This window comes from Macrobrachium rosenbergii, chromosome 44 (assembly GCF_040412425.1).
Source record: "Macrobrachium rosenbergii isolate ZJJX-2024 chromosome 44, ASM4041242v1, whole genome shotgun sequence".
Classification (NCBI taxonomy): domain Eukaryota; kingdom Metazoa; phylum Arthropoda; class Malacostraca; order Decapoda; family Palaemonidae; genus Macrobrachium; species Macrobrachium rosenbergii.
The window spans coordinates 45611283-45636113 of record NC_089784.1 but is presented as its reverse complement, the minus strand read 5'-3'; the positions used below and the strand labels follow the sequence as shown (position 1 = coordinate 45636113).

The 24831-nt window shown below is 40.5% G+C and overlaps 2 protein-coding genes across 5 annotated transcripts in view; both read left to right on the top strand.

Annotated features, from left to right (window-relative positions):
• The window catches only part of tws (protein phosphatase 2 regulatory subunit tws), a 214005-nt gene that overhangs the window by 147995 nt on the left and 41179 nt on the right, over positions 1-24831 (top strand). The gene's annotated exons all lie outside the window — the stretch shown is intronic.
• LOC136829211 (atrophin-1-like) lies at positions 4842-22641 on the top strand. Its single transcript, XM_067087515.1, has 2 exons — positions 4842-16684; positions 17212-22641. The coding sequence occupies exon 2, from the start codon at positions 20896-20898 to the stop codon at positions 22639-22641; it is 1746 nt and encodes a 581-aa protein (XP_066943616.1). The 5' UTR covers positions 4842-16684; positions 17212-20895.

Here is a 24831-nt window from a genome sequence, read left to right as displayed (position 1 = left end):
CTCAGAGGAGGAATCCCCTAAGGACGCTGGGGTTTCTGATTATAAACGACTGGCTTCTTTGCTGATTCAGGAGTTTGGAGACACTCTTAGCCATGCTGCCCCTCCTTCTCCTGGGTCATTATGGGACAGTACTAAGTCAGCAAAACCCTCCTCTTTTGTCAAGATGCGCCCTACGATCTCCATGAGGAAAGCTTTTAAGGGAGTTGGAGAGTGGATGCAGTCGAAGAAGGAAGCAGGCAAGACTGTTTTCTCTTTTCCTCCTTCTAGGCTTTTGGGAAAGTCTGGAATTTGGTACGAGACCAAGGAGCCTATGGGGTTGGGTCTCCCCTCATCAGAAGACACGGACTTTTCGTCTCTGGTAGACTCCTCCAGGAGGCTTCCTCTCCCTTCGGCGAAGGCAACCTGGGGAATGTGCGAGCTGGACCATCTCCTCAAGGGCCTTTTTAGAGTTTTGGAGGTGTTCAATTTTATGGATTGGTCTCTTGGGGCTTTGGCCAGGAGACTCAAGACCCCGAATTCCTTTGTATGGATGATTTTGTCAGCGTGTTGTCTTGTTTGGACAAAGCGGTGAGGGACGGATCCTCGGAAGTCGCTGCCTTATTCGGAGCAGGAATCCTTAAGAAGAGATCGGTCTTCAGCTCCTTCCTTACCAAATCCGTGTCTCCTCTCCAGAGGTCCTCTCTCTCATGTTTGCTCCTCTATCGCCCCATCTTTTTCCTCAAGAAACGGTTAAGGAGATTTCTCGCTCCTTGTCGGAGAAGGTGACCCAGGATCTTTTGGCTCAGTCATCAAAGAGAGATGAGACCTGCTGTTCCCCTTGCCAAGAAGGAGAAGGTTCCCCTTTCAGGAGCCCTTTCGAGTGGGCCTTCAGAGCCTCCTTCAGAAGTAGAAGACCTGAGAGAAGAGGAAGGTCTTCCTCACGTCCCTATTAAAAGAAGTCCAAGTGAAAATCGAGTACTCTAGACAACAGTGGGTGCCAGACTGCTGAGGTTTGCCGAAGTCTGGGCACAGAGAGGGGCGGACGACTGGTCCCTCTCTATTCTAAGAAAAGGTTACCTCATCCCCTTCAGGGAGAGTCCTCCCTTGACAACAACTCCAAGGGAGTTATCAGCCAGATACAGAGATCCTGTCAAGAACCAGGCTCTTCTACAAGCAGTGGAACAAATGCTGGAAAAGGAAGCCATAGAGCCGGTTCAAGAGCTCCATTCCCCAGGGTTTTACAATCGGCTTTTTCTGGTGCCGAAATCTTTTGGGGGTGGAGGCCGGTTCTGGATGTAAGCGCCCTGAACTTCTTCGTTATCAAGACGAAGTTCAACATGGAGACGACCTCTTCGGTTCTTTCGGCTCTTCGTCCAGGGGATTGGATGGTCTCCCTGGACCTTCAGGATGCTTATTTCCACATTCCCATTCATCCCTCTTCAAGAAAATTCCTAAGGTTCGTGATTCAGGGAAAAGTTTTTCAGTTCAGGGCCCTGTGCTTCGGACTTTCGACAGCCCCCCAAGTGTTCACGGGCATATTAAGGAATGTGGCACGCTGGTTACATTTAGAGGGAGTGAGGATCTCGATGTATCTCGACGACTGGCTGATTCGAGCACAATCAAAGGAGAGTTGTCTGGAGTACTTATCTATCACCCTAAAATTGACCCAGTCCCTAGGACTATTAGTAAACCTAGAGAAGTCCCAGGTTGTTCCACAGCAGAGCATTGTTTACCTGGGGATTCGGATGGATTCTCTGGATTTTCTAGCTTTTCTGTCCCGGGAAAGAAGAGATCGCTGCCTGGAGAAGTTGACAGTCTTCCTAGGGAAAGAACATTGTTCCGTGAGGGAATGGATGAGTCTGCTGGGGACCATTTCCTCTCTGGAGCAGTTCGTTTCCTTAGGAAGACTTCACCTAAGACCTCTTCAATTCTACCTGAAAGAAAGATGGGATCAGAAGTCTCAGGACTTAGCAGCGTCGTTCCAGATATCGGACAGAGTAAAGGAGGATCTCCGTTGGTGGTTGGACCCTCAAAAATTGAACCGAGGATTGTCTCTTCAGTTACCGAGCCCTCACCTAGTGTTATTCTCAGACGCCTCAGAGTCGGGATGGGGAGCAACACTCGGCTCGAGAGAAGTGTCAGGCACCTGGAGGGGAGACCAGGTGAGCTGGCACATCAACAAGAAAGAACTGTCCGCGGTGCACCTAGCTCTCATCCAGTTCGAGCTACTAGTCACAGGACAGGTGATTCAAGTGAACTCGGACAACACTACTGCCCTGGCTTACATCAGGAAACAGGGAGGAACACATTCCTTCTCCCTTTACGAAACAGCGAGGACGTTGCTGTTATGGGCGGAGGAGAGGAAGATCAGACTCCTCACCAGGTTCGTACAAGGGGAAAGGAATGTGAGGGCCGATCTACTCAGCAGAAAAGATCAAGTCCTACCCACGGAGTGGACTCTCCACTCAGAAGTTTGCGAAAAGCTGTGGAGCCTTTGGGGAAGGCCGAATATCGACCTCTTTGCAACCCACTGGAATGCAAGATTGGAAAACTACTGCTCTCCGATCTCGGACCCGAGAGCAGTTGCCATAGACGGTCTTCTCCTAGAATGGTCCGGGATTGACGGGTATGCTTTTCCCCCATTCAAGATCTTGGGAGAAGTAGTAAGGAAGTTCGCGTCTTCGAAAGGCACGAAACTGACCCTGATCGCCCCTTTTTGGCCAGCTCAAGATTGGTTCACAGAGGTACTGGAATGGATGGTGGATTTTCCCAGATCGCTTCCACACAGGAATGATCTTCTCAAACAGCCCCACTTTGACAGATTCCACAAGAATCTCTCCGCTCTCAATCTGACTGCCTTCAGACGGTCGAAGGACTGGTCAGAGCGAAGGGTTTTTTGCACAAGGCTGCAAAGGCTATTGCCAGAGCCAGGAGAACCTCAACCTTGCGCGTCTACCAGTCTAAGTGGGAGGTTTTTAGGAGATGGTGCAGGACCCATAAGATATCCTCTTCCAGTACCTCTGTGACAGACATTGCTGACTTCCTTCTCTACCTGAGGGAGCAGTGCAACCTCGCTGTACCGACAATTAAAGGTTACAGGAGTATGCTGGCTTCAGTATTCAGACACAGAGGTCTGAATATCTCTGAAAATAAAGACCTTCACGACCTCATAAGGTCTTTTGAAACGTCAAAATCCAAGACTTCGAAGCCTCCCAGTTGGAATTTGGATGTAGTCTTAAAATTCCTAATGTCCAAGAAATTCGAACCTCCTCAAAAAGCTTCATTCAGGGATCTCACCAGGAAGTCACTGTTTCTCTTTGCCCTGGCCTCGGCTAAGAGAATAAGCGAACTTCAAGCCTTAGAAGGTAGAGTTGGTTTTAAGAAAGATTCGGCTATATGCTCCTTCAAACCCTTCTTCTTGGCGAAGAATGAAAACCCTTCTAAACCATGGCCAAGAAGTTTTGACAGGGCAAGAGTTGGAAATAAAAGGTCTCGTCAGTGACAGGGCAAGAGTTGGAGAGGACTCTGTGCCCTGTTAGGAGCCTCAAATTCTACCTGGATAAGAAGAAACAGCTGGGAGGTACAGTCGAAAGTCTCTGGTGCTCAGTCAGGGATCCTACTAGACCGATCTCTAAAAATGCGCAAGCTTTTTCATTAAGGGCGCGTCATCAAGGAGGCTCATCTGTCTTGTGAGGATGAGCACCTAAAGCTCCTTAGAGTGAAAGCACATGAGGTGAGAGCCATTCTGCTACATCTTTGGCTTTTCACAAGTCGTTGTCTCTCCAGACTCTTATAGGACTCTTTACTGGAGGTGTAATTCAACTTTTGCATCTCATTATTTAAGGGATGTTAGTTACATATGAGAAGTGCTTCTCTCTAGGAGCGTACGTTTCTTCGGATTCGGTGCTGGGACAGGGAGCTGAATCTAATCCTATTTAGTTTAGCTATTATGGTTGGTTGGAAGAGGGTGTTGGAGTAAAGCCCCCCTTTCATTTCGTATCACTAACAAGGTTAGGCTTGGTCAGGTGGTCGGGATTGGTTGTTATGCTCCTTGTTAATTTTTATTGATACCTAGCTCTGTCATGTAAGAGGGATAGCCCCCATTGATATGATTCAGGTGTAGGCTCTGTCATGTAAGTGGGTCAGCCCCCATTGACACGATCCATAATAGGCTCTGCCATGTAAGTGGGTCATTCCCCATTGGCATGATCCGGAAGGGCTGTCAGTCATAGGTCGCATCCTCGCTGAAGCTCTTGAGGCAAGCAGGCTCATAGACAGTATCCATGAAGTCTTCTGCCCAATCAGGTAAGAACCATGGTTTTTTGTATATCCTACAACATATGTTGTTTCCCGTTTTTTAGTTATTAGCTGTCTCTTGCCCTCCTCCAAGGGTGCCAATCAGCTAAGTATATATCTGACGGGTAAGTTGCATGTACAAAAATGATATTTTTATGATAAAATAAAGTTTTGTACATACTTACCCGGCAGATATATACGATGAATGGCCCGCCCAGCCTCCCCTCAGGAGACAGGTGGAAGAAAATCTGATTAGAAAACGGGAATGGTTCCTATTCCCCACCCAGCGGAAAAGGTAGATCACCTGACCTACCGGTTGCGTGTGCCGCGAGATTTGAAATTCTGTCGGGAACGCTCGGAGACTATAGCTAAGTATATATCTGCTGGGTAAGTATGTACAAAATTTTATTTTATCATAAAAATATCATATTTCTTTCTTGACATTTAATGTAAGAATAATCATATTTTAATCTCTCTCTCTCTCTCTCTCTCTCTCTCTCTCTCTCTCTCTCTCTCTCTCTCTCTCTCTCTCTCTCTCTCTCTCTCTCTCTCTCTCTCTCATGAAATACGAATTACAGTAGGGTATTAAGCTAACTTTTAGATGAAAATAAAGTGCTTTGGGGGCATGATTTTGTCATATTTAGGGCTTAAACTCTAGAAATAAGCACATAGCGTATGTAATAGCATTTTTAGTGACCATAGCAAACTTGCGCGAATCCTCACCTTACACGAGGGGGTTGTGGAACCCAACCTCATTTAAGTTTGAGGTATTACTCTATTCATGATAGACTAAACTGAGAATGGTTTCATTGTATAAACCTAAATTTCTCTAGTAGTAGATGTTTTTGTATTTTTTTTTTTAAATGAGAACTTTACTTGTTGGTACCTTCTAGTACAGATGCTATAGCAGGTAAACTGTCATCTGGCTACAGCTACCCCCTCCTATGCCTCATGTTGTATATTAGAGGCAGCACTGGACGCATAATGGCCATTCTTGGTTACCATAGAATGTTGTGTGTGGCACTGTAGATGTGCTAAAGGTTCCTAGCAACATCTGTTGTCCATAGGTGCATTGTTTTTTGCTATAGGCTTTTCCTCCAATTATCTTTGGTCTCTTCCCAAATAACTGTCAAATTTGAACTTTACAACTCTTAATTTGTGCCTCTAATTGAAGATTAAATCATTTGAGTGAGCCTGTTGAGAATCTGGGAATGTGACTTGATGGTCCTTGCAAATCTATGAAAGTTCTTAACACTTCCCGGTAATTTTCAACTACATGTTTTATGTCCTTTTACCCTTGATATTAAAAGTTTTTCTAGCCTAACCCATCCTAAAATGCTACAATTATGCAATCCACCCACCTGTTCATGTTGTTCTTTTATAATATAATCCAGCTTACGACTACAAAAAAACACAAAACAGACTTACAACCCAAAATTAAGAACCTAACCATCAGAGAGCTCTCTCGACTGCACCTCAGCCTTTTCAATGCTCCCGCCTGCATTTATTTGCCTTTTGCTCCCTCCTAACGTTTGTTGTCCTATGACGCCACACCACGAATGGATAGTTTTAATCATAAAGAATGTTTTGCTATAAAACATCTTATAAAATTAAACATACTTTTTATACATTTTGTAATGCCCATACCATTTTACTAATGCTGAAAATAAAAATTAAATAGTGATTAAACTTCTAAAACTAAGATATAATCACACTTATCTCCTCCCTCCCCTCCAACCTCGTCTTATCCTAATCTCCATTATTCTCCAAATCTTTACCCTCTACGTAATTTCTAATATTTTCCCTTGAAACTCCAGCTTTAGTCAATACATCAGCTATTTGATGCTTTATCCATCCCATCTCCTTTATTTCTCCAGATTCTATTGTTTCTCTTATTGCTGCAATATCAATGTTTAATTTCTTACTACTTACTCCAGTACTTGATTTTATTGCAGTCATTAGGGTTTTACTATCAGTTTTAACCAATGCTTCTAGTTTTCTCCCTCGTATTATCTCCTCCCACAAATGTTTGAAATATATCGATCCTTCCGTGGCCTCCCACATACTCAGAGTTTCTGCTTCAATGGTGGACTTTGCTACTCTTCTGGATTTCCACCATATGGGACTTCTCTTACCATCTGTCAAAAATATCACATATCCTAATTGTGTATGACCATCTTTAGTATTCCCAAATGAAGCATCTGCATAGACTTCCCAATAAATCTTTTCTTCTTCTAACTTGCTTATTATCATTTCTCCCATTATGATCTTAGTTTTATCACTATTTTAGTCAGCTTTTTCATATCGAGCCGTTCATTCTTGAAAAGCTTTACTTATTGTATGATATTTCTGGCACAGTATGTAGTGATACCCAATTCAACTGTCCTACCACTGATTGATATTTTGTTAACTCATTTTGTCCTAATACTCTATTATTTGTAAATCTTCTAGCTTCTGGTTCTCATATAATTTATATATTGCCACTGATTAAGATAATTTCCATTTTCTTTATGCTCTACTATTACTCCTATTTACTTAAAACTTTTACTTTCTTGTTGTTCTTGCAATTTCCCTTTCAATTTTCTAATTGTTTCCTTTAAAAATCCTTCAGTTCCTCCATAGCAAAAAATCATCTACATGTGTACATAAAATACCATTCAATATATTGTCTTTCCTTCAAAAGAATATATTAGGTTCTAATCTGCTTCTCTCGCCTTTAAGCTCCTCCACCAATTTTACCACCTTACAATACCATGCCTTTGCTGCATCCTTGAGTCCATAAACAGTTTTCTTCAGTTTCCATAATCCACTCCAACCACCTTCACTAGGTGGTTTTAAGTATACTTCTCGTTGTATTTCGTCACCTTGTAGATAGGCAGTTTTTACAGTAACGTATAAAAATTCCAGTCTTTTAGTTTTATTACTGTCAAACAAAATTTTAAAATTTCGCCATTGCATGTAGGAGCATATTTTTACCATCTGGCCATTTCTTCAAAACCTCTAGCTACCAATCTTTCTTTACATATCCATCTTGTAGATCTAGCTTTTTGTCCAGTGTCATTTACCACCTCATTTAACTTGTTTTCTCTCCAACTTTGCAGTTCTTTTTTATTTTTTTAGCTTCAGTTACACTTCTATTTTCAAATCATAGCAAAACCTCTTCATCTTCAATTTTTTTCTACTTGATTATAATCTCTTAAGTTAACCCATCCCTTGTCATCTGACTGTGAGTTTTATACATTGTACGAATTAGCCCAAGAGTTGCTTGATCTTTTTCTTGCAAGACTTTATATAGTTCACTCTTCTACCAATCCTGTATTTTTGTTTACAGCTCTTAACTCTGTTCCCCGTTTTGAATTTGGGTATCTCTTCTATTACCTCACTTTCCCATCATCTTCCAGTGTTTCCTCTGCCAAATCTCTTTCTGTAGTCTCTTCCATATATGCGTTCCTTCTCCAGCCCATTATCATAACCTTCCCTTCCTGCCTATCTACAGTATATTCCCTTCTGTTGATGCACGGGATTCATTGCATTCAGTGTATCCCTTACTATGCTTTTCTTCCATTCCTTTCTCTCTGCTTGCAGGATTTGAACTTTCTTCTCTCATTAAATTTGAGAAAGAAGGGTTTTTCCCAAATACTAATTAGTTGGGGAGAAACCACCATCTTAATTGGTTGTGTTGTGGACCAATCTACTTCCTCACCATCTTTCATCTTTCTTAAGCTTTCTTTGATTATGCCTACCATCTTTTCACACAATCCATTTGCTCCATGGAGATTCTGATGCTGTGGCTAATACTTTAATATTCCATCTTTCTGCCATCCTCCTTACTTTTTCATTTTGAAGAAACCACCCATCAGAAATTGTTTTTATAATAGTTTCTGGTTTCTTGTCTTTTATCCTAAAAGTCCGATGATACCTCGTTGCCATATCAACCATTACCAAGAATTTTCTCTCTTCTATCTCTCCCACATTTATTGCTACAACTCCATTAAATGTTTTACTCCAAGAAAATCCCACTACTGGTTTAGCTGGGTTTCTTTTGTATCTTTTACATATCTCACAACTTGCAGTTAAGTCTGAGTAACTTTTTTATTTCCAATTTTTCTTTCCCCTCTCAAACCATCACTCCACAGTGCATCCATATTTTATCTCCACTTCCATGACCAAATTGTAGATGTGTAACTTCATCATTGCACCTTTAATTTCCCTTAGACTCCTTCTCTTCCATCCCTCCAGTAACAATTTTTCTTCTATCTTTCTCCTCAAAATTGATATTTTTAAGTGGCCCTGTTTGTCTTCTATTAATTTTACCTTCAATTCCCATAATGCTTTTATTTTACCACAATTCTCTTTTAAATTTGTAGTCATACCCATTTCACTCATGGTTGTCCTACCATTTAACCAGGGTACATCACCCTGCAAAATTTGTCTTCAAATAAAACTTTTTGTTTTTCAGTATCATTAGTCTTTCCATTACTCCTTTCGACTTGTATGATGACTCACCAAAATTAAATACTTTATTAGACTGTTTCTTAGTATCATTCGTTCTCCTCAACTCTTCCTGATTCAAACCCACGACAATGCATGCTAGTCACAATTCCCCACGAACTGTTGAGTTACATCCTATGTCTACAAGTGCATCAGCCTCTTCCCAAGATTCTTCCTCTGTTTTACAAAACTTCTATATAAACTTTTTCTTCTTGTCCAGTTTCTGATTTCTTCTTATTTTAAAAATTATGAGGACAATCTGTAGCCCAGTGCCATTCTGATTTGCATATTGCACACAGTGTAACTTTCTCTTCTCTCTTTATAGGATTTCTTCCACCTCTACCTCGATTCACTTTTCCCCGCTATCTTTGGTTTTCCCTCCTTCTCCCAAAATTTGCATAGCCTTCTGATCCCAACCATTCTCCCTCCTCTTTATTCCCTAATCCCTCAAATATTCTTTTCATTATCTTTGACACTGTTTTATATTCCAATTTTCCATGACCACAAGCTGCTAACACCATTTGTTTTTTATTTTCTGTGAAATTTGCTTGTTCTAGTACATGAAAACCTTTTGCTTCCCCTTCAAGCATGCTTTTCCCTATCGCTCGACTACACTCTGACTCTGCCCTTTCATACCTAATTTTAAAATCTCATCTTTTCACTCTTTTCTCTTTCTGTTTTAAAATATTTTTTCATTTTACTGTAATTTTCCATCAGCGTATCTTTTAAATACGTTTCATCTCGTTTGGACAGGACTGTCTTTGAACCCTCTTTATCGTAAGTTCATCTCTATCTATTCCTTCTGTTACTTCTAAAGCTTTTCCTTTTAACCTCATTCTTATCTCTATTCCCAGATAGTTCACTTCTCCACACACCACAAGCCAATCTTCGACTTGTCCTCTCCATCCTCTATACAGTAAACCTCCCGTATTCATGGGGGATGCGTACCCCCCCCCACATACACACACCACGAATACTTAAAACGCGTAGAATGCCTCTTTTGATAGTTCAAAATACAAAAAAAAAAAAAAAAAAAAAATGCATATACCAGATATTATCCTGCTTACGATGGGGTTGGGCTCCAAAAACCCATCGTTTGTTGGAAAAGACATATCTCGAATATAGCCTAGCCTACACTAGGGTGTTCAGTACCATGTATATATATATATATACACATATATATTAGCCCAGCCTACATTATAAAGTATACTCTATACATACACATGTAGTAATTATTAATAGCTAATTCTGGAAGTTCATGCAGATTGACTTATGATAATTCAGTACAAAGTGAAACTGAATAACAAACTAGAATTAACCTAGCCTACACTATCGTATATTGTATACATACACAGTAGCGTAGCCTACATTATATGCTACTCTATATTCACATATCGTATTATACAAATGTCAACATAACGAATGTGCATCTTTTCCATGGATCTTTTAAAATGTTATGCCTTAATTTACTGTATCCAATCATATTGTATATATTCTCATACTGCTTTTGTATTATAAATTGCGATCATAGCAATCAGTGTTTTGGTTTGGAAGTGTTTAAGCAGTGTTTATTTCGCTGCATTTAACTCGGTTCTGAGCACTTTTCTTGGTTCTAGTTAGCGTAAATGAATCTCTAGTCAAGATACTTTATTTATAAGGGGCAAGGTTATTTTTCGTTATACAAAGTGTTTTAAAGTCGAAATATAACTAAAATACGTCTTGTTGTGAAATTAATTTATCTTATTTTCGTTAATAGATGACGATAGCCGTTTGGGGCCATTTGTTTTGTGTAAAAAAAATTCAAGATTCCGCTGTTATCACTTTATTTCATCATAATACAACCTTATTTATCGTTTATTGGCATAAAGATAGCAGTAATGTGTTTTTTACGCCCGGTAATTTTGATTAAAATACTTTCTCTCCCATTTTAATTATGAATGAGTTTCATCCATGTTGCCGATGCACGATAATTTACAGTATAGTCATTAGCAGCTTGAACATTGTTTTCTCAGCTTCAGCTACAACTTGCAGCTTAAATTTAGCAATATATTTCCTTGGTGATCTTTTATCCATACCGAATAAGGATATAATGCAAAAAAAAAATATATCAGTCCTATTCTACTTAATGGCATTTGTGCCATAACTTACGGTAATTGTTTATTACCATACGATGGTTGAAATACCAGGTAAACGGCTGTTGTTATCCGATTTGGTTATAAGTAAAACGAGTTTCTTGGTCGGTTGTTTATGGCTCTACGCATTTACATGAGTATAACGTTACTAACAATAATTTTATCATTCTCTTTTACTTTTTTAACTAGAAGATGGGATAAAGAGATGGAGGAAAAGTTGTCTATTGTAATTTGGTCTCTCTCACTGCTGGATTATAAATAATAATGTTGTATCGGTATTAATTGCTTACCCCATTGCTTAATCGAATCATTGTAACTCGAGCATTACCTGAGTATTTTAATAGTTTTATCACAAAAAGTGCATTTAGTCATGAAAATGAGATGAAAATACAGCATTTAGTGAATATTTCTCAGTGAAAAATACCGTGAATGGACGAATTTTCTGCGGATAATGGGTAGATACGTTCCAAAGAGAAATCCCTGAATATGTGAGTCTGTGAATCAATGAGACCCCGAATACGGGAGGTTTACTGTACATTAAATTCACCTTTAACTGCACTAACAGGGGGGCCTATGGGTACTTGAAAAATGTGGTTATGGGAGTAGTAAATAAAGGCACTCCTCACCTAGTGACTGCTTTGACTTAAGCCAGCTGGCCAACCAGTCTGTATGGTCTGCATTATGAGCATAAAAACATTCTACAATTGTGTAATCTAGTGGAATGAAAATGCTCTTAAGACCAGATTACAGTTTAGAGAAATTTAATTTCCTCTATAAGACTATGAACCAACAGAAGATAGCAAATTAGGAACTGCAGTCCAGTATATACTGTATTCACAGCAAGGTAATTTGTGATATAATAATTTTTAATGTTACTTGTACAAAATTATTTGGAATGAACCTCACTTAGTGTTAAAGTTAGCTTATATCTTTGTGCCATTAGGTGCTGTCAGTGTAAAAAAGAAAAAAAAAAAACTTGTGGCTGACCCAGTTTGGTAGTCTATAACCACCTGTCTTCCCCTCCAGGTGGTATTAGAATGTTGTGTTATCAGAATTCTTCCTATCATGTCCTTATTCACATGGTGTGATTTGTCTGTAATAATTTTGAATAAATCTGGATGTATTTTTCCTGTATGGTATTGTGTTTATTTTGTCTTTTGAGCTAGGTCATCTGTGGCAAGCAGAGAGAAACATTAGGCTATGTAGGAATGAGTTTGCTTGAACTGAATGTATTCTGTTAACCTTGATAGACAGGAGGTGTGTGCTTCATGTAGGGGTAATGGTTAATTTTCCTCTCGTGAAGAATGTAAGGAATGATGTGGTAGGAGAGTGAATAGTTTTGTGAAGTATTGGAAGATGTAAGAGGCTGGTAGGTTACATAGGCAATTAGTCAAGTCCTGCCTTAACCGTTAATGGATGGGAATCCTTATATGATGATCTATAATAGGTTTTGGGTGATGGACAGGAATCCTCATATCAGTATTAATATTACTCGCCATACAATTTGGCTGTTCCAAGCGGGAAAGAGTTTCTATCACTTCAGTGGCCCGTGAATGACTGGTGGCAACTTCAGACTCTGCTCAGCACAGTCAGTGTGCATCTCAGGGAGATCAGTATTGTTCTTGACTTGATGGGACGATGTCTTGCTCCACTCTCTCCCATGAAATCTTTACTTGTTTTGCTCATAAATATACACAGGGATTGCTGTTGGTTTTGGATCTTAACTACTATGATATGATGTCAGTTGTAATTGTAATTTTGCAAAGAAGAGTGCAAAGAAATATTAGAAAAAACATGTATACCTCCAAAAAAGTTACTGCATTTCCTGATCTCAGTAAATTTACATAAATATTTTACAACAGATATACCCAGAATTTATTACTGATTTTAGTTCTTATTTGCTATGATATTGTTTGAGGTGTAATTATAATTTTACAAAATAAAATTAAATAAATTATTAGAAAAAATATGTACAACTGGGTAAAATTTATGAGCGTTTTGTAAAAGAGGCCCTGCACAGGGTTGTAAATGGTCACTTTCAATCCCCATGGAAGGTAGGAAAACTCTCTTAGAATTTTTTCTTACACACACCATGTGCATTTGCATATATTCCACTATCCATTGATGTGTTTTTCTTTTTTCTTTTTTTCTTAAATTGACCAACCTTAGAGTTTGCCCAGTCTGGGGGTGTGCACGATATATAATTAGCCCATCCCGTAAGGGTTAAACGCCTACTCCATCTATTCCTTATTCTGCCATCTTTGCCCTTTCTCTCACTCCTCCATTGCCCAACAGGCCTGATTCCTTTGTCACTCCTGCTCTGCCCTCCAATGCTCCCTCTATGGTTCAACGGAAATGAACAGGTAAACTTCATGATATTAGTTTGCTGCTATTGTCAGTTAGACACTTAACTGAGTAAATGTTAAAGATCACAATTCCTTCTCCAAAAGATTTATTTGGGAGTTATGTGCTTGCACCAGCCAACTCAAGCATTATCATCGGGCAAGATTGAGAGTAATGTATGTGATCTTGTTGAGTCATCTAGGGATTTTATACATAGTATTCCACTTTCTTCAGTTGTTTCTGAACAGCGTGTCAGTTCTTCTGTTGTTCAGTATGTTATTTGCCCAGCACCATCATTTCTTGCTTCCATTTCTGATGTTAACCCTCCCCCTCTAACTTGATCCTAACCTCTTTCACCTCATATTCTCACCTTTGTCTACAAATAGTACCTATTTGTACTAGTGGCCCTTCCCCCTCCGTCGCTTCTTGTGATATACAGATGGCTCCTGCTGTTACCTCAGCTGGATCGTCTCTGAGTCAAAGCTTTCGTCTCTTTGATTTGTTGTGAAAGCACGAGGCAAGTGAATCATCTACCATGGTGATGTCTGTGGAAAACCATCTTCCTTCTCTCGATCAACAGTCTCCCTCCCAGCCTTGTTGCAAGTCACCGGCTTCCTCCCAGCTGCCTGCTGTTTCCCTTCCTCATCTTGTGGTATCATTGCTGTTAGGCCCAGGTTTGTTACTGTATCATCCCCTGAGGGTTTACCAGTTTCTGCTGCCCTGGTCCTTCCATGAGACTTGATGGTTATCAACTGTGATTCAGATGATTCTCCACTGGAGTAAGTGCTTGTTAGATCACTCTGCTTCGCTTTACCCCCACCTTTTTACTGAAGATTCACCGGTTGATGGGCGATTGCTTTTGCTTCCACCTCAGCTCCTGTGCAGGCAACTAAGAGTTTAAAGTTACAGTGACCCCTCACTACTTGGCGATTCAATTATCATGAATTCATGACTTCGTGGAGTTTTTAATGTATATTAATGGAGAATATAGCACAGATTTTTTGGAGAAAAATCGCAATATATGAACACCCAAAATTTCTCATTAAATCCATTAAAATAATAATAAATAGTATTTCCTAGTCTAACAACAACAACAAAAGCGTAAAATAGCAAAAAAACACATTTTGCACTTGTAACTCCTACGACAAAAAAAAAAAAAAAAAAAAAAAAACCATCTGGAAAGTGATGCCTATACAGTTCAGTACCGCGTGTTCCATTGTTGGGGAAACACAAAGCGTACCATCTCGGTGACTAAGTCCGTTGTAACACGGGCTGTGATTGGCGCATGGGAGGGAGACGACAAATCACATCCTCCCGATTTCTAATCGGGCCTGTGATTGGTGCTTAGACTGATGCTCAGAACCCGCAGCATCTCCCCTTGTCTCTCTCTCGCGGCCACTTCACTTCAGGCTTTCTCACCGAACGGTTTTCTTTACGCTGTGCTGCGTGATTATTTTTGTGGTTTTTGTTGAACTTTGCTCCAATTTTCACCCCCTGCAATGGCTCCCAAGCGTGCTGCTTCTTCCAAGGCTGGTACTGAGCCTAAACGCCATCGAAGAATGATGACGATCGCTGAAAAGGTGAAACTTCTTGATATGTTGAAGGAAGGGAGAAAGTTCGCGGCTGTAGCCTGCCATTTTGGCATGAACGAATCCACCATTTGCTACATCTACAAGGATGAGGCGAAGATTAGGAAGACAGCTGCCATCACCTTTAACAAGTCGGCGAAGAGAGTGGTTACGGCTCGTAATAAAACTATCATCCGTATGGAAGCTGCTTTGGCCGTGTGGATGGCTGACTGCCGAAAGAAGAACGTAGTCTTGGATACGAACATTATCCAAACAAAGGCTAGGAGCCCTGTACGAGACCTTCGCCGCTAAGGAACCAGAGGACGACTGGCGAGCGTAAAGAAGCAGAAGATGTAGATGATCTGCAACCAGAGACATCCAGTCATTCACCACATAAGAAACTGCAATTTTCTGCTAGCAAAGGGTGGTTTGCAAAGTTTCAGAAATGCTACGGCCTAAAAAGCGCTTCCTTGCATGGCGAGGCTGCTTCAGCTGACACGGTCACTGCTGAAACATACGTCAATGAAACCTTCAAGAAGATTATCTCTGGAGGTAAATATCAGCCCGAACAAGTTTTTAATATGGACGAGACGGGCTTGTTTTGGACAAGAATGCCCTCACAAACTTTCCTGTTCAAAGAGGAAGCAAAAGCCTCTGGCTTTAAAGCATACAAGGATCGTGTGCGGGATTTTTATTAAAGCCAGGACTTATTTACAAGTCTAAAAACCCAAGGGCTTTAAAAAACAAAAACAAGAATCTGCTACCCGTACATTGGATGCACAATCCAAAGGCCTGGATAATGAAGATGCTGACCTTTGACTAGTTCCACCAGTGTTTTATCCCGCAAGTGAAGGTGTATCTAGCAGAAAAGGGCATGCCATTCAAAGTCCTTCTCATTATGGATAATGCTGGTGGCTATGCTACTGATCTGTCGTATTCGGGGGTTCAGGTTGAGCTCCTACCGCCCAACACAACGTCACTTATTCAACCAATGGACCAGTTATTAGGGCGTTCAAGGCCCTATACACGAGGAATGCCCTGGCGAACCTGGTTGCTTCCGTGGATGCCGCCCGAGAAGACGACGATTTCAACTTGAAGGCGTGCTGGCGGCAGTACACAATTGCTACGTGCCTCCAAAATATCCACAAGGCATTGGAAGAAGTGAAGCCTGCCACCATTAACGCCAGCTGGAAGAAGTTGTGGCCCGAGGTGGTTTACGACGACAAAGGATTTACACCTGCCGAAATCCAATACTCGGCAGTACAGAAAGCTGTGCAGTTGGCTGCGATCCTTGGAGGTGAGGGCTTTGCATACATGACCATGGGCAACGTCGACGAACTTCTAGACTGCCACTCCCAACCGCTAACTGACGAAGACCTCGAAGAGTTGAAGTTGGCGAGCGAAGAAGCAGCAGCAGCGCAGCAAGAAACAGAAGTTGTCTCCCAAACTGGCTTGACTTTGGAACGGCTCACCGGGCTCTGCAACCTGGCTAAGGAACTGCAAGAGTGGTCGCAGGAATAGGACGACAATATGGTTTGATCGGTTCAATTCTGCAACATGGTCGATGTCGTCATGGCCCCGTACAAGATGCTCTTCAACCGGAAAAAGCAGCAGCAGCAGCAACTTCCAATCACAATGTTTTTGCAGCCTCGCGAAAAAGAGCCAGTTCCTGCTGCTGCTACTACGGTTACACCTTCGGAAACTGCGGAAGAAGTGGAAGAGGTGCCCCAGGAAATGGCACCACCGTCTGAAGAGACGTAAAATACAATCTTTGACTGCGCAGTAAAAGTCATCTTCACCTTCATCTTCATCATTTTTACTGTGCAGCAAATTCATCACCATCTTCATTCAAGTTTTACTTCAACTTCTTTTGTGGTGAGTACAGTAACAATCTTTATTTTTTTTTTTAATCTTGAGTGTTACTGTACTGTATTACATGTAATTCAGTACAGTAACATGATACTGTATTGTATTACTGTATATATTATTACTGTAGTATACTGTATTCTTTAAAATTTAAAGCTTGCCTATCACGTCATATACTATAGCTACTTTACCACAGTAAATTAGCCCCTGTTATATGGTACTGTAAACTTACCTACTGAAGTCATATTGCTTAACAGTTGTCCCTGTTATTAATAGAGTAAATGGTGGGTTGTTAAGAGTACAGGGAGGGTTTTAAAAAGTCCAAATACTGTACACATTAAATAAATAAATATGCTGTTCGTACTTTGCGGAATTTCAATTATCGCTGCCGGTCTTGGAACCTTTCTCCAGCAATAAACAAGGGGTCACTGTATCAGATTCTGTTAATGTGCTTTTTGAGGTGATATTGAAAGCTTTATCCTTTAAAGCAGGTTATTTGACTGCAATTGGTTCAGTTCCCTTTCTCTAAACCACAGAAAGCTGCTGCTTATCAAATGAAAGCCTTGCCAGATCTTCATCCTTCTGCTGTTCAAGATGCCAGTATTTTCAAGTTGCTTGACCCAATGAAAGGAAACTGGTAAGATAATTTGGCCTAATGGTGAGGCAGGAGCGCTATTGAAATCAGCTTTTCTCTCTATTGAAGGCCTTTCCTTTGCAGAACCTGTGCTTAGTACAATTTTTCATTTACTGCTCCAGGCAAAACAACACATTAGTCTTAAAAGAGAAATGGTTCTTGATGGAATATTTACTTTGCTTTGATAGGAATATTTCAGACACTTTGGGAGAATTGTCATGTTTACTAATTCAGTTTTAAAGAAATGAGAACAATTATGTTCACATTTGTCTCGTAAAGTAGCTCCAGCATAATGGCCAATAGCTGTTTTTGATGCTCCTCATCAGCATTTCCTTAATCCTGAAGTATTTAAGGCCATTGCTGAAGATGTTTTGAGTCAGGAGAGTAGAGATTCTTAACTCAGTCTTTGATGTCTTCTTTCAAGTGTCTTACACCTACTCCAGTGGCCTGTTCTGCTCTTTAGTTTCATGCAGTATGTTGACCCAAGTCGTCTTTCTGTTCTTCCAATACTAGTAAGCCCTTTTGAAGCAGTCAAGTCTCGTTATAAGGGAAAAAATCGTAAAGGTAACCATATCTGAAGGTTTGAGCCTTCAAGGTACAGTAGGAGACTGTCTACAGAGCTTTTTGGGAATCTGGCAAAGCTTCAGAGCAGAACCTTTGGTGGTGAAGGTTCTTAGGAAGGGATAATGTCTTAACTTTTGTTAAATCTCCTCTGTTTGCATCACTGACATCCTTCCCTGTTTACCATCATCACAGAGAAATTCCAAGTTTTGCAGGAGATCGTACGGTTGTTATGCAAGGAGACTAATCAAGCCAGTTTAGGCAAGTCTCCTGATTTTTATAATCATCTTTTTCTCGTTCCCAAGGCCTTGTAGCCTGGGGACCAGTATCAGACGTTTCTAGTCCCAACAGGTTCGTTTGGCTGACTCCTGTTTTTGATGGGATCATCCAGTTCGGATCTGGCAGCTATCTAGAAGGGAGACTGGAGGATTTCTGTCAGTATGCAGGACATATACTACACAGCCCAGTCCGTCCTCAATCAAAGAAGTATCTACATTTTGTCTTTGATGGGAAGGTCTTCCAATTCAAAGCTCTTGTGTTTTGGTCTGAGCACGGCCCTACAGGTGTTTACTCGTGTGTTGGCTCCATTAGCGGGATGGAGTCACTTGCATGGAATTTGAATGGTCCTGTACTTGGAGAACTAGTTGGTCCTCACCAACTCATTTCAGGCAATCTTGAGGTTGAAGGATTTTCTTCTGCAGCTATCCTCGATTTCTGGCATTCTGATCAATGTTAAAAAGTCTACTCTTCTTCCACCCAGTCGATTATTTATGTAGGGATGAAGATTGACTCTTTTCTGGCCTTTCCGACGAAGAAATGAGCAGACACTTTTTTATCTCTACTAAGAGAAATTTAACCCCTAAGAAAGCTTCCAACCAAGAAATGACTCGTTCTTTTGGGCCACATGGTCTATAGAGAAGTTTGCCATTATGGCCTGCCTAAGAACTCTTGGGACAGATGCACCAGTATCAGATTGTGGAGCCATTCTGGGAAACATTAAAATGTCAGAGTTGGACGGTAGAGGAATGCAAGATGCATATCAATAGCCTAGAGCTTTAGGCAGTGTGGAAAGGCCTTATGCAACTGGAACACCTAGTCAGAGCCAAGACAGTTGCAGTCTACTCTTACAGTTCAACTTCTCTGTCTTCTATAAGGAGACAAGGAGGCACAAAATTGAGATCGTTGTTCAGGCTGGCAGAGAACTGTCTCCTCTGTGCAGAATCCAGGAACATCTTTTACCACAGTTTATCCTGAGAAGAAACATTATCACAGACCAACTTTGCAGGAAAGGGCAATTACTTCCATCAGAGTGATCTCTCCACCCACAAATCTGCCAGAGGTTGTGAAGCCTTTGGGGAGCCCCAAAAATTGATTTGCTTAGCAATGACCTAGAATACAAAACTCGGTTTACAGCTCTCCATGCCAGGATCCTCAAGTATAGGCAGTCAATGCATTTCTTCCAGAGTGGTCGAATATACAGTAGACCTTTACACTTTTCCCCCACTTGAAGTTTTGAGGAAGGTAATCAATAAGTTGTGTTCTACGGAGGAAAAGGATATTGTTGATAGCTCCTTGGTGGTCCCAAAGTTAATGTTTATCCAAGCTACCTCTCCTGGTGGTGGATGTACCTCGTTCTCTACCTTCAGGAAAGATCATCTCAGACAGTCTCTACGTGCTAGACACTTTTTGAGAGCAGCTAGGGAATCAATCCTTAAATCCAGAAGGTCCTCCACTGTTACTGTATCAACAACCATGGTTAATTTATCGACCTTGGTTTTTTGTCCCGAGGGATTTCCATTACCCGTACCTCTGTAGATAACCTGATTAAGTTCTGGCATCTTTGGTATGCAAAGCAATTGTCTGTTTTGTCAGTTAAGGATATCACTCTTTTGTTGTCTTCAGTTTTGCAACATACTAACGTGAATATCGCTCATGATATAGATTTGAAAGAGGTGCTCTGATCTTTTGAGCTGGAAACTCCAAAATCATCTTATCATGGCTTAGGATGGAATTCAGATGTAGTCCTTAGATACTTGTCGTTCCCACCATTTGAGCCTTTGGCTGAAACTTCCCATAAGAACTTAATGTTGAAGACAGTTTTTCTCTTGCCTCTTGCTATGGCTAAGTGTATTAGTGAGCTTTAAGGCCTGTCTGGTTTTGTGGGCTTCTTTCAAGAGGGCGACTGCCTATCTTTTCTCTCATTGTTTAGGGCTAAAAACATCAAAACAAAAAACCCTTCCCAGATTTGTGACAGTGCCTAATTTAACTTCTATAGTAGGCAATGAAGACGAAGCTTTGCTGTGTCCAGTGAGAGCTCTAAGAATTTACTTGGAGAGACTTAAACCTTTAAGGGGAGGAGTTAAGAATTTATTCTGTTTTTACGAGGCCTAATACTTACATGTCTTTGAAAGCTATGCTTTTTTTCTGTTGCTTAATTAAATCAGCACGTGCAAGGTTGAATCCTGATTTTTTACCATTGTTGAAAGTTGTGCCTCATGATGTCCATGCTGTAAGCATGTCTTAATTTCTTTGAGAATGTTTTGCTAAATAAATTTCTCAATGCCGCTCAGTGGAGGTGTAACGCAGTATTTGCCTCGCATTATTTGCTGGACATTGAAATTTTACGCATGAGAATTATAAAGGCCATAGTCCTTTTGTCGCAGTACTGGACAGTTTTCTCCTGAACCAAATAAAAGAGTAATCTTCCTTTCTCTCCTGTTGTTAGTAGTTTGGAAATCCCGATATTAGAAGAACCTTAAAAGAGTTCAGAGGTCTGGTTAAACAAATCATTTATAACTAACTAACTAACCAGTATTCAGGGAGCACGAAGGTAAACATTGAAGGTAATTGTCTGTAGTTGGGACTGTTGTTGTGGGCTTTTGTCCCTGGCATAGGAGTCACCGGTACTCTATGAAATAGAGTGGCACAGGATGAAATAGTTATTTCCCCCTGTAAAGTTTGTCTGACAAGTCTCACTACGAGAGCATTACACCCTGCTGTGGATCCACCGTCTGGTGGTAGTGCTATGGGGGCATTACACCCTGCTATGGATCCACCGTCTGCTGGTAGTACTATGAGGGCATTACACCCTGCTATGGATCCACCGTCTGGTGGTAGTGCTATGAGGGCATTACACCCTGCTATGGATCCACCGTCTGGTGGTAGTGCTATGAGGGCATTACACCCTGCTATGGATCCACCGTCTGGTGGTAGTGCTATGAGGGCATTACACTCTGCTATGGATCCACCATCTGGTGGTAGTACTATGAGGGCATTACACCCTGCTACGGATCCACCGTCTGGTGGTAGTGCTATGAGGGCATTACACCCTGCTATGGATCCACCATCTGGTGGTAGTACTATAAGGGCATTACACCCTGCTATGGATCCACCGTCTGGTGGTAGTGCTATGAGCGCATTACACCCTGCTGTGGATCCACCATCTGGTGGTAGTGCTATGAGGGCATTACACCCTGCCATGGATCCACCATCTGGTGGTAGTGCTATGAGGGCATTACACTCTGCTATGGATCCACCGTCTGGTGGTAGTACTATGAGGGCATTACACCCTGCTATGGATCCACCGTCTGGTGGTAGTGCTATGAGGGCATTACACCCTGCTATGGATCCACCATCTGGTGGTAGTACTATGAGGGCATTACACCCTGCTATGGATCCACCATCTGGTGGTAGTGCTATGAGGGCATTACACCCTGCTTTGGATCCACCGTCTGGTGGTAGTGCTATGAGGGCATTACACCCTGCTTTGGATCCACCGTCTGGTGGTAGTACTATGAGGGCATTACACCCTGCTGTGGATCCGTCTGGTGGTAGTGCTATGAGCGCATTACACCCTGCTTTGGATCCACCGTCTGGTGGTTGTACTATGAGGGCATTACACCCTGCTGTGGATCCACCGTCTGGTGGTAGTGCTATGAGGGCATTACACCCTGCTATGGATCCACCGTCTGGTGGTCGTATTAATAGGGCATTACACCCTGCTATGGATCCACCATCTGGTGGTAGTGCTATGAGGTCATTACACCCTGCTATGGATCCACCGTCTGATGGTAGTACTATGAGGGCATTACACCCTGCTATGGATCCACCGTCTGGTGGTAGTGCTATGAGGGTGTTACACCCTGCTATGGATCCACCATCTGGTGGTAGTACTACGAGGGCATTACACCCTGCTATGGATCCACCGTCTGGTGGTAGTGCTATGAGGGCATTACACCCTGCTATGGATCCACCATCTGGTGGTAGTACTATGAGGGCATTACACCCTGCTATGGATCCACCATCTGTTGGTAGTGCTATGAGGGCATTACACCCTGCTATGGATCCACCATCTGTTGGTAGTACTATGAGGGCATTACACCCTGCTATGGATCCACTATCTGGTGGTAGTGCTATGAGGGCATTACACCCTGCTATGGATCCACCATCTGGTGGTAGTGCTATGAGGGCATTACACCCTGCTATGGATCCACCGTCTGGTGGTAGTGCTATGAGGTCATTACACCCTGCTATGGATCCACCGTCTGGTGGTAGTACTATGAGGGCATTACACCCTGCTGTGGATCCACCGTCTGATGGCAGTTCATACCAGGAAGCTTACACCAGGTATGAATGTTTAGAAGCTTTTTCTCTTTTAAATGAAACTTTAATTTGCTTCTTCTTCTTCTTCTTCTTCTTCTTCTTCTTCTTCTTCTTCTTCTTCTTCTTCTTCTTTAGTTCAGTACTAACCCACCATCCTCTTTCAATGTAGGTAAGATTTATTCCAAATAATGAGATATTTTTACGATAAAATTGAGTATTTGGAATTGACTAATGATATGGAAACCTGCCCTGACAAGAACACAAACATCTAATGCCACCTGGTGGGGAAGACAGGTTAATATAGACAGTCCAACCGGGTCAGCTATGCTTTTTTTTTTTTTTTTTATGCCATTAGGTCCTAACAACACAAAGATATGCTAACTGGATCCACCGTCTTTTCTACAAGTTGCTAATAACCATACTTACACCATCTGGAAACTGTAATCATCCAAATTTAGAACTTGACTTATGATTTTGAATGATTTTGAATAATTTACAAGTATTTATAAGTAAGCTTTGGATCCCTTGTAATAGCTGGTAATTTTTGAGGCATTAACTTGATGTCACCAGGTCAAAAGCTGTAGTAGAACAGATCAGAATTCAAATTGCATATGCAGGAAGATTTACAACAAAAAACAGGTACAATTTTCAAAAGTACTTTTTCTTTTTCAAGTGGATATCACACTCTGCTAATTAAACTTGGTAGATAGATTTTGGAACTTCTTCCTTCTTCTGATTATTTTTCAGTTTTATTCAACTTCCACAAAATAATCCCACTAGACATTCCTCATTACAGTATTCTTCTTACTTTAGTTCAGTACTAACCCACCATCCTCTTTCAATATCTAGGTAACAATTAAACTAATAAATTAATTAGATAAAAATTTAGGTATAAAATGCCTATATTTGGAATTGATAAACATGGAACCTTGCCCTGTACAAGAACAACAAACAAAAAATGTTCAGTTGGAAGAGGAAGACAATCTTAAAAAAAAAAAAAAAACCGGGTCAGCTAACAAAATTTTTTTTATCCATTACTCCAAACAACACAAAGATTAAATATTAATAGTAACAGTCAACTTAAAAATTACCATTTTTCTACAACCCCTCTAATAACCATACTTACACCATCTGGCAAACTGTAATAATGCAAATAAATGCTTACTTCTGATTTTGAATAAATTTGAATAATTGCTCCCAAGTATTTATAAGTAAGCTTTTAAATGTCCTTGTAAATTACTGGTAATTTCATTAAAAAAGCTAGTTAACAGTTAACAATGTCACCAAAAAAAGAAATAAATGTTGACATAAAACAGATCAGGAATCTCTCTCTTCTCTTCTGTTTTAATATCTCTCTCTCTCTCAAAAACAGTACACTCTTTGTTCTCAAAAGTTTTTGGGATGTTTTATAGTGGATATCATATATATAATTAAACTTGGTAGATAGATTTGATATGGAACATATGTAAGATGACCTTCATTCATGCTGGATTATTTTTGGAGTTTTATTCAAAAAATTACAAAATAATCTTGGACTAGACATTCCTCATTACAGTATTCATGGAGCTTACTGGGAAGTGTGCCAGTTACTCAGAGACAAATCCTTACATGTGATTATCTAAGAGGTAACAATGGAACTAATAATTTATTTACAAATTCCTCAAAAATGTAGTAGGTATAGCCATGCCTACATTCTAAATATCCTGATAAACAGGAAGTACTTTGGTGGTCTAGTACTCTATATTGAATTAACAAACAAAAACGTTCAGTTGGAAGAGCAGACAATCTTAAAAAAAAAAAAAGGGGGGGGGGCGGTCCAACAAAATTGTTGAATCACAAACTACAAGAAGCAACTTAAAGGGGATTAAATATTAATAGTACAGTCATACCCCAAACTTACGCGAGGTTAGGTTTCAGAACCCCTCTCGCAAGGCGAATTTTCGTGTAAGTTTGGCATGGTCTCTAATAATGCAAATAAATGCTTATTTCTAAAGTTTAAGCACTAAATATGGCCCTAATCATGCTCCCAAATTATTAAGCTAACTTTTAAATGAAATTAAAATTACTGTAATTTCATTAAAAAGCTAGTTAACAGTTAGCTTAATACATTACCCTCAAAAAAGAAATAAATGGTTGACATAAAAATAGATTTGGAAGATATCTATATCTCTCTCTCTCTCTCTCTCTCTCTCTCTCTCTCTCTCTCTCTCTCTATCTCTCTCTCTCTCTATCTCTCTCTATATATATATCAATATATATATTTATTCTATATATATTTGTATATATATATATTTATCATATACAGATTATATATATATATATATATATATATATATATATATATATATATATATATATT